Source organism: Meles meles, chromosome 12, assembly GCF_922984935.1.
Source record: "Meles meles chromosome 12, mMelMel3.1 paternal haplotype, whole genome shotgun sequence".
NCBI classification, from domain to species: Eukaryota; Metazoa; Chordata; class Mammalia; order Carnivora; family Mustelidae; genus Meles; species Meles meles.
This window is the reverse complement of record NC_060077.1, coordinates 15,460,388-15,477,215: the sequence shown is the minus strand read 5'-3', so window position 1 is coordinate 15,477,215 and position 16,828 is coordinate 15,460,388. Positions and strand designations below refer to the sequence as shown.

The following is a 16,828-nucleotide window of genomic DNA, read 5'->3' as shown; positions in this document are numbered from 1 at the left end:
CCGGATCCCAGACAGCCCACACTCAGATGGCCTCCCATTAACCCTGGCCTCGGCGGCCCCTGTGTGGAGAGCTGTGACAGCCCTGGCACAGGGCTTACCTATGCTTACCCCCCTTGGCCCGTCCCCACAGGCAGCCTCTCATCTAGCAAGACATCCCAGGACCGAAAGCTGACGTCAACGCCCCGTGAGATTGCCAAGTCCCCCCACAGCGCTGTGCCTGAACACCACCCCCATCCCATCTCACCCTACGAGCACCTGCTTCGGGGCGTGAGTGGTGTGGACCTGTACCGCGGCCACATCCCGCTGGCCTTTGATCCCGCCTCCATACCCCGTGGAATCCCTCTTGATGCAGGTGATTGGCCTGGACCCATAGAATCCCACAGCCGGGCATGAGGGGCTCCGTCCCTGTCAGCCCAGGGACTCCTCAGGCATCAACTAAGCTCTGCTAGATGGGGAAACTGAGGCATAGAGGTGGAGAGACCCAGTAAGGCAATCATGTGAACGGTTCAGGTAGAACAGAAGGTCTCATAGGAGTGTGAGGGACACATGGGGTTAAATATTTTCCAGTGGTTTTCTTTCCCTGCAGAACTTATCAGTGCCTTTGAAATTATAAATGTATCAAAAAAAGGGCTGAAGTGTTGGATGCATCCTATAGGTATCTTAGTGACTTACATTTTAGATGTCCTTGGTTTGGGGGAACTTCGATCTGAACTACATTGTCAGTAAAATGTACCCCATGTGTTTTGGGGAGCAAGGCCTTTTCCATGTCCAGGCCCTCAATTCTGGGTTTGGGGGGTATTTTGGGAGAAGCTGTCAGGGGTAGACGCCAGGAGGCCATCTGACCTCGTCCCTCTCGTCGCTGCAGCCGCTGCCTATTACCTGCCCCGACACCTGGCACCCAACCCCACCTACCCGCACCTGTACCCACCGTACCTCATCCGCGGCTACCCCGACACGGCCGCGCTGGAGAACCGCCAGACAATCATCAACGATTACATCACCTCGCAGCAGATGCACCACAACGCGGCCACCGCCATGGCCCAGCGAGCGGACATGCTGCGGGGCCTGTCGCCCCGTGAGTCCTCGCTGGCCCTCAACTACGCCGCTGGCCCTCGAGGTGGGTACGGCTGGGCGGACCCTCCCCATCCACACTTGGCCCTAGTGCTCGTCTGCCTGGGCCACTCGGTGGCACACAGGACACAGGTGTGTGGACCGAGGCCGTGTAGTGTGGGCCCCTTAGGGGTCTGGGTGGTGTGACTGCCCCAAGCACACACAGACCAGGCAGGTGGTAGAGAGTGGTGTGTGTGCTGTGAGTGTGGGTGTGTCTGGGTAACTGTGTGCACCGGTCTAAGGAAACTCCATCTATGCGGTCCTTGGCATTACTTAAAAAAAAAAAAAAAAGATCGAAATAGGAGCCTGCTTGTATTTCTGGTCCCTTGACTTGCAAACAGCCTGTGGTTGCTTTGTAAGTATACTTAAGTCCTCTGGAAACTTCTGGAATGTTCCTCTGGAACAACCAAGTACCAGTTGGGTCCGTTTGGAAGAACCAGTCGTGCGAGGTGTTTCAGACAGGGGGCACTGAGTGCGGGAACTGATCGTATGGGGTGAGAGGCTGGAAGAGCGGGAAGGACATGCCAAGGTGATGCAGCGATGGCAGCTGTGGGACACAGCACTGCTGGGCTGTGGGAGCCAAGGGGAGGTGGCGCTGCGGGAGCCTGGCATTCAGGCCCCTCCTGCCCCTCCTGCAACCCCCGCCCCCGCATCCTCTGCCAGGCATCATCGACCTGTCCCAAGTGCCACACCTCCCCGTGCTGGTGCCTCCAGCACCAGGCGCGCCCGCCCCCGCCATGGACCGCCTTGCCTACCTCCCCACGGCACCCCAGCACTTCAGCAGCCGGCTCAGCAGCTCCCCGCTCTCCCCAGGTAACGCCCCGCCCCCGCCCTGGCTTTGGGGCCCCGGCAACTGAGGAAGGTGGCCGGTGCCCTCTGTCCACCCCGGAGGACGAGTCCGGGCCCTCCCTGAGCGCCGGACTGAATCACAGGACTTTCGGTTGCCAGGGGGTCCCACTCACTTGACGAAAGCCTCGGCCACCTCCTCGTCCGAGCGGGAGCGGGAGCGGGACCGAGAGCGGGAGCGTGAACGGGAGCGCGAGAAGTCCGTCCTCACGTCCGCCGCCACGGTGGAGCACGCGCCCATCTGGAGACCCGGTAGGGTGTCCGGCGGCCCCGCCCCGGCCTTGGGGGGGGGGCCTCGCGGGCCGCGTGAGGCCCCCCCTGACGCCACAGCCTGTCCCCACCAGGTACAGAGCAGAGCAGCGGCGGTGGTGGCGCGGGCGGTGGCGGCAGCAGCAGCGGCAGCCGCCCGGCCTCCCACTCCCACTCCCACCAGCACTCACCCATCTCGCCCCGGACCCAGGACGCCATCCAGCAGAGACCCAGCGTGCTGCACAACACGGGCATGAAGGGCATCGTCACGTCCGTGGAGCCCAGCACGCCCACGGTCCTGAGGTGGGCCAGGTTGGCACAAGGGAGGGGACAGGTGGGCGGACGGTGGGGGCGCAGATGGATTGATGAGTCGGGAGGTGAATGGTAGGAATGCCTGTGGTTGGGCGGTGGGTCAGTGGCTGGGAGGCAGGAGCGCAGATGGGGGTGTGGAGGGGTAGATGTGCGGCAGGTGGAGGGTGGGGCAGGGAGAGTGTGGGTGGATGGGTGGATGGGAGGGGGCTGGGTGATGGGCAGATATTTGGGAGATAGGGTTAGAAGGAGGGGTAGGTGTGTAGATATGTGGATTCTTGAGTGGGTGGGCTACAGGTGGTAGGTAGGCGACAGGTGGTCGGTGGGTGACAGGGTGGGTGGGTGGGTGGTGTGTGGACAGCAGCTGGGCTGGACAACGGGTAGGTGGGTGGGTGAACATGACCGTGGGGGGGGGTGTCTGAATGGGTCAGGTGAGAGGATGGACGGATAGAGGGGGTGGATGGATAGCAGGTGTGGGGGGGAGGATGGATGAGTAGGAGGTAGGTTGTTGGGTTTAAGGATAGAGTCTCTGGAGAGCAGAGGGACAGACAAGGGAGGGCTGTGGGGAGAGACTCTTTCTGGTCCTCCCCCGACTTCAGGAGGGCCCTGCAGGGAGGAGATGGTGTCCGTCTTGCCTGGACAAAACCTAGGGGTTCTCTTAAGGTGGGAGAGGGTCTACGTGTCCCATGTGTGTCTCCCACAGTCCACTCTCACAAGGGGCCCAAGTCCCCTCCAGTGACATCCCCCCCCATGTGGGGCAGAGCTGCCTAATGTGGGGGAGGGAGCTTCCCCGGTGCCTCCCCTGCCGGGGTCCTGTTCGGAGGCAGGTGTTGCTTCCTCCAAGGTGAAGTTTCTGTTCATACAAGTACTCTCCCCCCATTTGGCTGCTCTAAGTCCTGCCCATCACCCAGCGACAATTCCCGGTAGGGAAGATGACAACCTTGTTTCCCAAAAGCATCGGCTGTGCCTCCCCGACTCAGATACACAGCAGTTACACGAAGCAGAAGCACCTGGCCGCTTAGAGCATGGTTACTGCTCGTGCGTGAAGGCCAGCTGTCTCCCCACACCAGCGGGAAGCCGATTAGAAACCGTCAGGGGGCGGTCAGGCCTTTCCCACTGGCAGCTGGAGTGAGGGTCAGTGAAGGGCAGGGCACTTCATGGAGTCACTGGGCTTGACAGAAAGGCCTGGAGGGCTGGAGTTGGGCCAGCTCGCGTCTAAGCGCCCGTGTCCTTGTCTGCAAAGCAGGGATTATTGTATTCCCCTGAGGGAATCACAGAGTATACGTTTGTGCGTTCCTTCTTCCTGGCCAACCTGTGCCGGGTGTAGGGGACACCGTGATGCCAGCCCTGTGAGCCCTTCTGGGGCTTATCTTAGGGCCTAAACCAGAGAGCAATCAGGGAAGGCTGTTTGGAGGAAGAGGCACGTGACCCCCGAGAGCAGCCGTGCTGGGGTGCAGTGCTGGCAGGGATCCCAGAGAGCCCCGTGTGGCCCCGGTGGCTGGTGTGGGAGAGCCGGGGCCCGTGCCCCCGTGTTCACACCCTCCATGTGGCTCCTTCGTCCCCTCGTGTTTGAGCCACGGGCGTGGCTCCCCTGCCAGTGCGTTAGCTTGCATCCTCCCTTCACCCCGACTCGGTTTTGAGCCACACCCCGAGAGCTGCACGCCTTCACTCTGACCGTGCATACGGTCTGCTCAGCTAGAACGTAAGGTGTTTCTGTCTGTTCACTGCCATATTCACCAGCGTCAGAGCAGTTTCTAGAACAGTGCCGGGAAGGAGGAGTGCCGTAGTGCCGTAGTGCCGTAGGAAGGCCGTGGCGGCAGGGGTTCTCTTAAGAAGAACCCCAGCCCGGGCGGGGAAGGCAGGCTTATTCCTGGGCTGCGGAGACCCATCGGGGTGCTGAAGTGTGAGGGGAGTGACCCCACCTCGGCCTCCTGGGTCCCCCTCCACCCCCTGCGGTGGCTCCCGCAGTCCCTTGACCACCTTGACCACCTTCTCTCCTCCCCCAGGTCCACCTCCACCTCCTCGCCTGTCCGCCCAGCTGCCACATTCCCACCCACCACCCACTGTCCGCTGGGCGGCACCCTGGACGGGGTCTACCCCACCCTCATGGAGCCCGTCTTGCTGCCCAAGGAGGCCCCGAGGGTCGCCCGGCCAGAGCGGCCCCGTGCAGACACCGGCCACGCCTTCCTTGCCAAGCCCCCAGGCCGCGCGGGGCTGGAGCCTGCCTCCTCCCCCAGCAAGGGCTCCGAGCCGCGGCCCCTGGCGCCCCCCGGCTCCAGCCACACGGCCATCGCCCGCACCCCAGCCAAGAGCCTCGCACCCCACCACGCCAGCCCGGACCAGCCTGCGCCGCCCGCCTCGGCTGCGGACCTGCACCGGGAAAAGACTCAAAGTAAACCCTTTTCCATCCAGGAACTGGAGCTCCGTTCTCTGGGTAAGACCACCCTGACAGCGGCCACCTTCATAGACGCGATAATCATGCGTCAAATTGCTCACGATAAAGGGCCGCGAGAAGGAGGTTCGCTGGCCAACGACTCCCCTCGCGATGGTAAGACTTCCGGCCCCACCGCCCACCCACCCCGTCTTGTGGCCTAAAGATATTTTCAGATCTCTGCTTTTGATTTTTCCCCTCATTTTTCGTTGGTTTTGGTATTTCGTTTTGAATCGCGTCTTCGTCGATTGCACGCCCTGACGATGGTTTTATTCCTCAAGCTGCCGCCCACCCCCGCCTCTGATCCGGGGGCATCTCCTCATTTGCACATTGTTTTATCATGATTTTTTTTTTTTTTTTGGATTTTCGCTTTTTTTTTTTCCTTTAATGAATGGATCTGTGATTTTGACTTCCACTGCGCCTCCCATCTCCCAACCTTTGCGCCTGTGTTTGGGGAGCAGGGAGCGGGGCTGCAGAGGGGCTCGGGCTGATGCCTGCGGCCGCGTGAATAAGTCTGCTGTGGATGACGCCCGCTGAGGCAGACGGTCCGGGAGAAGACAGGGAGGGACAGAAAGCAGCTGAGTCTCCAGGAGGAGCCGAGCCCTGCACCCTGCCTGGGTCATGAGGGCATCTTGGGGTGCCCCTTGCTGACCTGCTGCCCAGAATCCCCTGCCTCCCATCTCTGGCCCCTGCTCTGGGCTCCTGTTTGCTGGACCGGGGGCTCCCGGGACTGTGGCCCAGGCGGGGTCCCGGGACCTGAGTGTCCCTGCCTGCCACACCCCCCACTGATCTGACTCCTACATTCCCTTCCCTAGAGACTCCTCTTCCCCGTTGGCCCCCACTATCTGGGTGGGTCTGTGTTTCTCGCCATCCCTCGGTCTGTCTCCATCTCCTGGCCTGCCTGCCTGTGTGTCCAGCTGTGTATCTCCTCCACCTTTCAGTCTCCCCACCATTCCGTCTCTCTCCTTTCTCGCACCCCCACCCCCGGCCAGCCAGCAGCCCTGCTCTGGCTTGCTCCCTCTCTCCATCTGCCCACAGCCCCACTCCGGTCTCGGGGACCCCAGCCAGCATGGAAGGGTGGACCGGGAGGGGCGGCCCCAGCCCCAGGTCCTGGCACTGGCCTGACCCAGGGCCTTGCCCACTGTAGGTTACCACGGCGGCAGCTACAGCCCCGACGGGGTGGAACCTGTCAGCCCCGTGAGCTCACCCAGCCTGACCCACGACAAGGGGCTCCCCAAGCACCTCGAGGAGGTTGACAAGAGCCACCTAGAGGGGGACCTGAGGCACAAGCACCCAGGTAGGGCCCTACCCCACCTTAGCACCCCCATGCCCCGCTTAACCACAGCTCTGTGAAAGCAGGATTGCCATCGCCCCTTCGTGCAGGTAGGAAAACCTGCAGCCTCCCCCCAGCCTGACCTATCCCCTCTGCCCGCAGGCCCCAGCAAGCTCGGCGGTGAGGCTGCACACCTCCCACATCTGCGGCCGCCGCCCGAGAGCCAGTCCTCGTCCAGCCCGCTGCTCCAGACCACCCCAGGGGTCAAAGGTCACCAGAGGGTCGTCACCCTGGCACAGCACATCAGTGTAACTACCCCTTCTCTGACCTCATCGCCTTTGAACTTGGGCTAGGCCGATGTCCTGGGGAAGGTGGGGGGTCTGGGGGGTAAACCGAGTCCTGGTGGCCTGGACCCAGGAGGTAGGGGATGGCGAGGGCAAGCCATGCCCGGGGTTCCAGAGTCTCAGACTCAGACACGGTTGCTGCCCCACATCCAGCTGATGGGGCCTAAGGTGCGTGAGTCTGTGATCCGCGTCTCATGTACACTGGCCGGTGGGATCTGACGCACCCAGGGCTGCCACTTTGAGACCTCGGGCCACGGCCACCACCCTGAGCCCACGGGGACACTGAGGCTGCTGCAGGCAGATCCCAGAGCACTAAGAACCAAGCCCCATTCTGTTCCCGAAGCTCAGCCTAGCCGTTGCCCACACAGAAGGTTCTGGAGGGATGGTGGCTGCCTGACCCTGTGCCTTTCTCCCGACCTTTGGCCTGCAGGAGGTCATCACCCAGGATTATACGCGGCACCACCCACAGCAGCTCAGCGCGCCTCTCCCTGCCCCCCTCTACTCCTTCCCTGGAGCCAGCTGCCCCGTCCTGGACCTCCGCCGCCCACCCAGTGACCTCTACCTCCCACCCCCAGACCACGGCGCCCCAGCTCGTGGCTCGCCCCACAGTGAAGGGGGCAAGAGGTGAGTGTCGGGGGCGGGGTGACCTTGCCGTTCAGCTGCTGGGAGGCTTTGGTCAGACGGCTGCCGTGGTGGGGCTGAGCAAGCGGCAGGGCCGTCTGTTGCTGTGGCACAGATGAGAAACTGAGCTCAGGGGCACAGGGGGGTTTGCTCAAGGCCACAGCGCGGGTGGGGGAGAGCTGACAGGCGCACCGCACTCTTTGGGTTCCCGACACCAAGCTAAGTACTTGCCATGAGTTAACCGGGGTTCTCTGCCCAGCCCAGCGAGGGCAGGCCACGTCCCCGTGTCACCAAGGGAAAGGACCGAGATAGGGGAAGCGAGTCCATTTACCTCCAGGGGCACAGCCAGCGAGGGGCAGGGCTGGGACTCGACCAGAGCTGTGTGCTCAGCCTCTCTGCAGACACATGCGCACGCTGACTTCTGAGGTCCCCCCAGGAGCTCTGGGGTTGGGGGAGGCCCCTGCCTCGAGGGGGGCCTGTGTGAGTGAGGCCTGAGGGCAGTAAGACAGCAGGGGGGGACAGTGAGGCCCCTGGCACAGGGGGGCAGCAGGGGTCCGCTACCACCCACAGGCCAAATCCAGCGACAGTCCAGGGGCGGAAGGTCGTACAAGAAGAAACTAGAGCGGAGGCCACACGTGGCCCACAAAATGTGGCCGACAAAGCCTGGGAGAGCAGCTCTCCGACCCTCTGCAGGGAATGCGTCTGAGCTCCAGTGTGGAGCAGGGCAGGGTGGGGAGGGGAGTGGAGAGAGTGACACATCCCTGCATCGTTCCAGGGGAGAGAGCACTGAGCTCTGACCACAGCGGGTCTCCTCTCTCCGCTCAGGTCTCCAGAGCCAAGCAAGATGTCGACCCTGGGCAGCAGCGAGGATGCTATCGAACCCGTGTCCCCGCCGGAAGGCATGGCTGAGCCTGGGCATCCCCGCAGCGCCATGTACCCGCTGCTGTACCGGGACGGGGAGCAGGCAGAGCCCAGGTACCTCTGGCCTCCCACCCCACCCCCGGACACTCCAGACACGGTCCCTTTGCCCCCTCACGGCCTCAGTCCCCACCGTGCTGTTGGGGGTTGGCATGGGTTTACGGTGCAGCCGAGATCCCTCGGGCCTGCTGAGCAGATGCCCCAGCTTGAGGGAGCTCCATGGCAGCTTCGTGTGCCTTGGACTGGGGTGTCTCGGCCCAGGCCAGGCCCCTGCGCCAGCACCTGCTGAGGACCTGAGCGATAACGAGCTGAATGTGCTGGACCACTCAGGTGGATGGGGACAGAGAACAAGCCAGGTCCGCGAGCCTTGGGGAAAGATGTGGTCTGGGTGTGTGCCCAGTTCCTGAAGCCCTTCAAGGGACTGTGCTGTTGCAGGTAGAGCAGCCTGACTCTGCAGAGTGGCTGGGGCTCTCCAGAGACAGCCTGAGCCCGAGGGTAGGTGAGCTACAGAGAAGGTTCAGGGGACGAGGAGACAGGAGACTGTGTCTGAGAGGTGAAGGCAGAAGGCGTGGGGCAGAAGCTTGGTTCTGAATTCCTAAGGCCGCCAGGTGTTGAGTGCCCCATCATCAAAGGTGTGCAAGCTCAGCCCCGAGCAGACTGACCTGGGGTATCTGATCTTCCCAGCAGGATGGGCTCCAAGTCTCCAGGCAACACCAGCCAGCCACCGGCCTTCTTCAGCAAACTGACCGAGAGCAACTCCGCCATGGTCAAGTCCAAGAAACAGGAGATCAACAAGAAGCTGAACACCCACAACCGGAACGAGCCAGAGTACAGTAAGCAGCGCCCCCTCCCCCAGGAAGCTGGGGCCCCCGTGGGGCTGGGCGCTGGCATGGGGCTAGAACCCACAAGGTACTTTATAAAGCCAGGGGCACCCACCGACACCTCTCCCCCTGGCCCTTCACCCCACATTCGCTGAGCACCTTGGGGGCTCCCCCTGTGCTCTTGGTGCTGGGCACACGGGGCCACACGACGAGTACTTGCATGAGTGGTTCTCGCTCAGCCTCCGCACTGGGTACCAGGGACTGGGGTCCTGCCTACCCTGGGGCCCTGTGTGTCCCCAGCTCACATTGATTTGCGATTTTTCTTCCTATTTATGATTTTCCCCCCATTTATGTGGCTACTGGACGTTAGTCCTAACTCTGCTTCCCACGCCCAGCGCAGCGGCCCGCACATAGCATAGGAAACACAGATCCTAGCACAGAGGAACCTGCCGCAGTCCCCGGCTGGGACTCGTTAGCTGCGGCGAGACTAGGGGTGTCGGAGAGGCTTTTCGGCAGCTTTCCGGGGCTGGAGCAGCGACCTTGCAGATAGTCCCCAGCCTGGCCTGGTAGCTCCAGAGCCCTGCCAAGTGCAGTCCGTGGGCCCGGAGGTCGGGAGCCCCAGCAAGCTGGTTAGAAAAGCACACTCCCCAGGCCTACCCCCGACCTACGGAGTCTGTGCGCTGATGCACTTTGCTTAGACCAGACGGGGGGAGGGCAGCGGCAGGTGACTTTCTGGGACCTGTGGGCCCCTAGGCCTTACCCTAAATCTTGTCACCCGTCCCTCTAGATATCGGCCAGCCCGGGACGGAGATCTTCAACATGCCTGCCATCACCGGAGCAGGTAACTGTCCAGCCCAGGCTCCAGGCCACCAGCCCCGTCCCCGCTCTCCCCGTCCCCCCTCCTGGCTGCACGCTGGGGAGGTTGGGCTGCTGTGTGGGATCTGAAAGGACACTCGGAGTGTGGCCTGGGAGGTCACCGGGGCCTCACCCCAGCCACAGTCATGCGACTGAGACCTTTCTTAGTTCAAGTGTGTCCTTCCCTCTGGACTCCAGAAACCCAGGAGCGGAGACATAGACTCGTACAGAAGGCTGGGGAGGCTTTGCAAGGAGTCTGCATTGGAATCACATGCTAGGGCCTCGCAGTGTGTTTGGTACAGAATCAGGGGCACACACAACGGTCTGGAAACCAGCTCTCTGCCGGGGCTTCCGGTGGAGGTCTGAGTGTGGACGGGGAGCGTGGGTATGGGCTTTGTACACGGGTTTCTCTCAGGGTCCACGTGAGCGTTTTTACAGAGAGAACATCTGATCTTTCAAAAATTCGAAGCAGCTGGGGGAACAACAGAGATGTAGTACAGAGATGGGTGAAAACCCACAGGCATTTTTTAAACTAAAGCTTCAGCCTGCTGTGACGTTTGGGATGTGGGGGACCCTCGGGGTTGGGTCCCCAGCCGCTGGTAGGGGCCACAGTGTGTGTTTCTGCTGCTGCCTGGGAGGCTTCAGGGACTGGCCTCCCGAAGTCCTGTGTGAAGAGACTGAGCGCAGAGCAGAGCCGGGGCTGGTGTCCCTGTGGGCAGCCCTGCATGGGAGGGGTGAGGGGGGCGGTGTCATTTGCAGGGCCGTGTCCTTTGTGCCCTGGGCCTTCGGAGGGGGTCCAAGGCCAGAGGAGCAGAGGGCACCTGGGCTGGCCTTCCCGGGGGCCATTGGGACCTCAAGCCCTGGGAAAGCGGTGAGCGAAAGAGAACCATTGGATTTTATCAAAGCGTCATCAGGGCCTCCAAGTGGGGGTCTCGGCCGGGGCTCACCTGCCTGTCTACCTAGACCCGAGCCAGGGGCCGTCACCAAGCCTCGGACAGCAGGGAGGAAACAATTTGGTCGAACTGATGACATGGTTAGAAATGAAAGTTTCCCGAACGTAGCAGTTCGTGACGCACAGGTGCGTCCGTCCGTAGAAGTTCTGCAGCACTGCCATGAAGATCTGTGCTAAGGCCTCCTTGTAAATCCCGTTCGGCTTCCCTGTAAGCAGTCGGCGCACACGCTCCCGTGTCCCCACGTCCCGGTCTCTGTGCTCAGCCCCCGTCCGACTTTGCTTTTGTTAACTGGAGGCTGTCAAGCTTCCTTCCCGCCTGACCCCGTCCGATCGCGCCCCCGTGGCCTGGGGTGGAAGACTCGGGAACATCTGGGATCGCTAATGCTGGTCTACCAAGAAACCGCCGTGGCCTGTCCCCGTCACGTCACCATTTCCGCTCCGCACTGTTTTCTTTGTGTGGAGGAGCACGAGTGTTTTTTTTCCCCCCCAGTGCTCACTCCTGCTGGAAATACTGCTTTTTTCTTGAGAGACATGGCTTTTTTTTTTCTCCTTTTATTTATTTTTTTTGAAGCGCCAGTGAAGCGTGGCCAAGACACAGCTCAAAAGGTGGCGAGAGTGTGTCCCTGGCTGTGACCAAGTTTGAAGCCACAAGGAAGAAAAGAAACAACGCTGGGAGCACACGGTTGCCCAGAAGTGTGCAGAAGTGTGGTTTCCAAAGCCACGGAGAAGCCGCCCGTGGAGTTCACGGACGAGCCAGGGCAGGGGCAGAAAGCCCCGCCCGCCGGCCTCCTGCTCTTCCTGCACTCCTGCGGCGCAGTTTTGAAAATCCGTGCACACGTTGCCTGAGGATGGCAGTCAGGGGGCTTGAGCGTTGTGGGCAAAGTCTGGTTTAGCAAAAATGTAGAGACGAGACGCGTCCCCAGGTTTGCCAGAGTTCCCAGAGTGATCCCCAAGGAAACGAGAAAGGGACGGAACACTTGGTGAATGAAAAGGGGTGAATTCACATGGCTGCGATGCAGCAGGGGTCTGCAGGCATCTGCCAGGGACCGGTCTGTTAATTTGGCCGCTTGACGAAGAGGTGGCCGGGTTGGGGGCGGTCACGCGAGTGTCTCTAGCTCTGCCCTGTCCCCCGCACGCACCGTAACTGCATGGCTACGACCCCACCTCACCGTCCCGTCTCTGCACCTCTCTCTCCTCGTGGCTCCCGGGCGGGGGAGAGGATGGGGGAGGAGAGTTAGGCCCAGAGTGGGGAGTGGGGGTGTTCGGGGGGCTGTGGGGGCTGAGGGTCCTAGACCTCGCGGGGGTCACTGTCCCTCCCGGAGTCTCTTCCTCAGCTCCCACCAGCCCCGGGGACCCAGGGTGGATGCCCCATACCCAGGACGGAGCTCTGGCTTGACCTGGTTTCCCAGCTGTGTCTCCCCAAACAGGGCGTCCCCTCCTCTGACTTCCGCCCCCGACATACACACGTGTGCATACACGCGCGCGCGCACACACACACACACAAACACACACCCTTTCCCAACTCCCTCTTCAAGGCCATTTGGAATTTTTAGAGAGTAGCAGCCCCAGCTGGGATTTCGGGGCTGGGTGGTGGCAGGGGGAGAGACTTCTGAGTTCCCAGACAGCAGAGTCAGAGAGACTTGAAGGGGGGTCATCTCGCCTCCCAGCCCCCCAAACCCCAGGGCCTGAGTCCGAGGGGGCCCGCACCCCATCAGCAAGCCGCAGGAGAGTACGGGGGGGGACAGGGAAATGAAGAAACATGTTGCTTTGCCGAAATGTGCTCACTGTGTATTCTCTCTTCTCCTCCCCTCCTCCCGCTTCTCTCTCCCTCTCTCCGTTGTCCCTCCGGCCCCTCCTGGCCCCTGTGTGTGTGTCTCTCTCCCAGGCCTCATGACCTGCAGAAGCCAGGCGGTGCAGGAGCATACCAGCACCAACATGGGGCTGGAGGCCATTATTAGAAAGGCGCTCATGGGTAAATATGATCAGTGGGAGGAGCCCCCGCTCAGCGCCAATGCTTTTAACCCTCTGACTGCCAGTGCCAGCCTGCCCGCCACTATACCCATAACCGCTGCTGACGGACGGAGCGAACACGCACTCACCTCGCCAGGTCTGCAGGCCTCCCCCGCCTCGGTCCTCCAGCCCCACCCGCCCCGTCTGTCCCCACCCCAGTGTCATTAATCTTGTGCCTCCGCGTTCCTCTGACCGACCCCCTCCAGCTTTGGAGCTTGTGACTTTATTTTTGTGCGTGTTTGGCGCGGGTCTGGAGTCGGCTCTCCCCATCGGGGCGGGCGTGGCCCCGGCCCTCCCCTTGCCCACTAGGTACAAAGGAGCTGCTGCTTTTCTAAAAACACTCACTGCCTTCCTCCCCTGCTGGACACAGGTCCCCCAGGAGGCCCTTGCCTGGGCCGGCTGCATGTCTCCTTGGAGGAGATCAGGCTAGAGTGAGGACCCACCTCTGTGTGGATCAGGGGGACCCTTCCCAGCAGCCAGGCCTGTGGGTCCCACATCTGCAGGGGCCGTCGTGTGGGACGTTGGCTGGCCTGGGACCTGATGGGGAGGACACCGTGTCTGTGTGCGAGCCCCAAAGTCCGATGAGTCGGGGAAAGCAGAGGGGCCAGTCTGTGCTCTGTATGTCTGAGCACAGAGACCTGGGGCCCATTTGTCTGACCTAGACAGTCTGGTCCCTGGAAGTTTCTGGACTTAGTGGGGACCTAGGCCTGGCCTCAGGGGTCCCGGCTTCTCTGCAGAGGGCCTCCAGGCTTCCCAGCCCCAGCATAGTCCTGGGGCAATGGTCAGGGTCAAGCCAGAGCCCCAAGGCTTCATGCTCAGGGTATTGGCCCATGGGTGGGTAGGTGGGCCTCAGGGCAGCCCACTCAGCCCCTCAGCCTTTGAAAGTAGTTCAGCCCACTCCCTTAGTAGAAACCCACCCACATCCAGAATCAGGCCCAGGGCTGGACCTGTCCATCTGGTTGACATCGTCGGCGTCCTGGCAGGGCCGAGCTGCCGTCGTCTCGCTCCGTGGGGGCCCAGGAGGCAGGCAGCCAGGGCCACACCCACCCCGCTCTCACCGTTCGAGTGCTGTCTTCACAGTCCAACGTGGCCCTTTCCCTGCAGGTGGTGGCGGGAAGGCCAAAGTCTCTGGCAGACCCAGCAGCCGAAAAGCCAAGTCCCCGGCCCCGGGCCTGGCGTCTGGGGACCGGCCACCTTCGGTCTCTTCAGTGCACTCGGAGGGGGACTGTAACCGCCGGACCCCGCTCACCAACCGCGTGTGGGAGGACCGGCCTTCGTCTGCAGGTGGGCATGGGGGGTGGTGTCTTGCTGGCTGTCAGTCTGCCAGGTGCACTGGGGCTCGGGGGCTGGAGCGGGGGGCTTCCTGAGCACCTACTGTGTGCCGAGCGTGTGGTCTGGCCTTGTCTGAGAGAACTGATGTAGGTTCAGGAGAGCCCTGGGCCGAGAGGCAAGGAGACCCCCTACTGGTCTAGGTCCTAGGTGGCCAGAGCACGGTATCAGTGAGCAGAGATGAGCAGGGGTTTTTTGTTGTTTTTAAAAAATTCTTATTTATTTACTTGAGGGAGAGAGAAAGAGAGAGCATGAGAGGGGAGAGGGTCAGAGAGAGAAGCAGACTCCCTGCTGAGCAGGGAGCCTGATGTGGGACTGGATCGCAGGACTCCAGGATCGTGACCTGGGTTGAAAGCAATCACTTAACCAACTGAGCCACCCAGGTGCCCGGGGCAGTTTTGAGGAAGCTCACAGGAGTTAGGAGGAATTGGGACAATGCCAGGCTTGGGGGGGTGGGCAGGCCCCAAGGCTCAGGCTCAGTCCCCAGGGTGGTAGACAGGTGAGCCCTGGGGCCACCTGACTGTCTCTCCTGGTCTCTCTGGCAGGTTCCACACCATTTCCCTACAACCCCCTGATCATGCGGCTGCAGGCGGGTGTCATGGCCTCCCCGCCCCCACCGGGCCTCCCCGCGGGCAGCGGGCCCCTTGCCGGGCCCCACCATGCCTGGGACGAGGAGCCCAAGCCGCTGCTCTGCTCGCAGTACGAGACGCTCTCCGACAGCGAGTGACTGTCAGAACGGGGTGGGGGGCGGCGCCAGGGCCCAGCGAGTGGCCAGAGCAGCCAGGCAAGGAGCGGGGCAGCTGCCGACTCCCCCCACCGAGGAAGGAGCCCCCGAGTCTGCCTGTGCGCCCGTCCGTCTGTCCGTCCAGAGCCGGCATCCTCGCCTGTCTAAAGCCTTAACTACGACTCCCGCCCCGGGCTGGTCCTGTGCAGTGACCTTACTCAGGGGATGTTTACCTGGTGCTCGGGTGGGGAGGGGCCGGGGAGGAGGCGCGGCGGTGTGTGGCGGCCACACGCACGCAGCCGGGGCGGCCAGGGACCCGAAGCAGGATGGCCACGCACCTCCCACGCCACTGCCTCCCCCTTAACACATTTGGAACCAAAGTCGAAACTGAGCTAGCAGCCCCCACGCCCGCCCTCCGTCCCCATTCCGCTTCTCGCTCTGGACAGACGGACACGGGCCCTGTCCAGCCCCCAGCGCTCTCGTCCCGGTCTCCACGGACTGCCCCAGTCAACGAGACTGCTGGAAACCCAGCTGGGCCAGATGGGCGGGCGAAAGGGCCGGATGCGGTCTGGGGCGAGCGGGCGCTCTGAGGAACTGGACTGTTTGTCTCACACGGCGCTGCCGCAGCGGTGGGAAGGAAAGGCAGGTGTAAATGATGTATTGGTTTACAGGGTATATTTTTGATACCTTCAATGAATTAATTCAGATGTTTTACGCAAGGAAGGACTTTACCCAGTGTTATTGCTGCTGTGCTTTCGATCTCTGCTTATCGTTCAAAAGGCGTGTGCAGGCCGCCAGGCAGTGACCCCATCGTCTGCAGGACTGAGGGGGGCGGGGCTGTGGCTCGCGAGCACCCCGCGCCCTCCCTCCCTCCCTTCCTTGGGCAGAATGAATTTGATGGGTACTCTGTGACCGCCATCTGCGCACGGCGGTGGCATTCTGTCATTTACACACGTTGTTCTCATTAAAAAGCGAATTATACTCAAGTTACCAAGGCTGCTTCTCTCCCTCAGCCTGGGCAGCCCGGAGGGTGGGCGACTGGGGCCTCGGGGGACAGCGGGAGTGCAACCCGGAGGGGCGAGGGACTATCCCCCCGAAACCCAACAGCCGTGTCCCCTGCAGGCGAGGACTTCCAGCCACAGTAAGAATGTCACCATGAGGGGATCAAACAGTCACACCCACAGCGGGAGTATCCGATGTTCATGCCCGTAGGGGGACGGTATGGAGTGGCACACCTGGTTCGAGCATCTGACACGCACATCTGGGAAGGGGCGGGTGTTCCGTATTCACACCCCCGGGGAGGGTTTCCCGCTCTCGCACCCACAGAGGGAGCATCGCAGTCACGTTCAAGACGGTCACATCAACTCGTCGAGCACTTTCCCTTCCACTCCTGCCAATGTCATGTTCAGAAAGAGACCCTTTGCCGTCCCTGCTCGCTTTGAATCCAGGCAGAGGAGAGAACAAGCCGCACCTGCCTGGGTCTTGGAACAGCCATCCCGGTGCAGCTTCCTGCAGTTTTGGCGGAAGGTCTCCCCGAAAGGCGCCCGCATTTCGCCTCCCACGTTCCTTACAAGCAGAGCCCAGGTGTCCGAGAGGCCGCGGTCCTTGGCCACGGACAGAAGCTGTTCTTGGTTTGGCTCTGGGCACCAGCAGCCTCCCTGTGACTCCTCACCGACACGGCCACCTCGCCTCCCATCACAACCTGTGCCGTGTCCTCCAACTCTCCCCTGGTGCTGGGTCACGGGCGTGAATGTCAGCCCACACTGCCCGGCTGGGTTCCTGACTCGGGGGTGTCAGGAGTCCTCCCCGCCCACCATCCTGTCTGCAGGACTGGCGCGTGTGCGGGTGTGTGCTGCGGGCCCTTGGGGGTGCCCGGGGACTGCTCAGCCATCAGGGTTCCTGCCCCCTGCTCTGGCCTGGCCTCAGGGCCCCCTGCAGCCAAAAGCCACCTGTTGGCCACACCTACATGTTGCCGGCCTGAATATGGACTTCGTGCCCACCCCCTCCTGAAGTAGAAGTCTGAGGACCTCCAGCCC

General features: G+C 62.1%; 1 protein-coding gene across 30 annotated transcripts in view; it reads left to right on the top strand.

The window, feature by feature from the left end:
* NCOR2 (nuclear receptor corepressor 2) overlaps window positions 1-15,773 on the top strand; it is a 208,226-nt gene extending 192,453 nt beyond the window's left edge. For 13 of the 30 annotated variants that reach the window (XM_046025443.1, XM_046025454.1, XM_046025465.1 and 10 more), the window contains 15 exons: window positions 131-352; window positions 866-1,117; window positions 1,774-1,923; window positions 2,059-2,208; window positions 2,301-2,517; window positions 4,521-5,062; window positions 6,093-6,242; window positions 6,381-6,526; window positions 6,993-7,186; window positions 8,009-8,158; window positions 8,786-8,934; window positions 9,710-9,763; window positions 12,615-12,836; window positions 13,844-14,023; window positions 14,614-15,773. In XM_046025443.1, the coding sequence (XP_045881399.1) occupies window positions 131-352; window positions 866-1,117; window positions 1,774-1,923; window positions 2,059-2,208; window positions 2,301-2,517; window positions 4,521-5,062; window positions 6,093-6,242; window positions 6,381-6,526; window positions 6,993-7,186; window positions 8,009-8,158; window positions 8,786-8,934; window positions 9,710-9,763; window positions 12,615-12,836; window positions 13,844-14,023; window positions 14,614-14,795 (2,960 nt within the window). In that variant the 3' untranslated portion in view covers window positions 14,796-15,773. The other 17 variants (XM_046025468.1, XM_046025467.1, XM_046025466.1 and 14 more) reach the window with 9 other exon arrangements.
* Window positions 15,774-16,828: the final 1,055 nt, after the last annotated feature.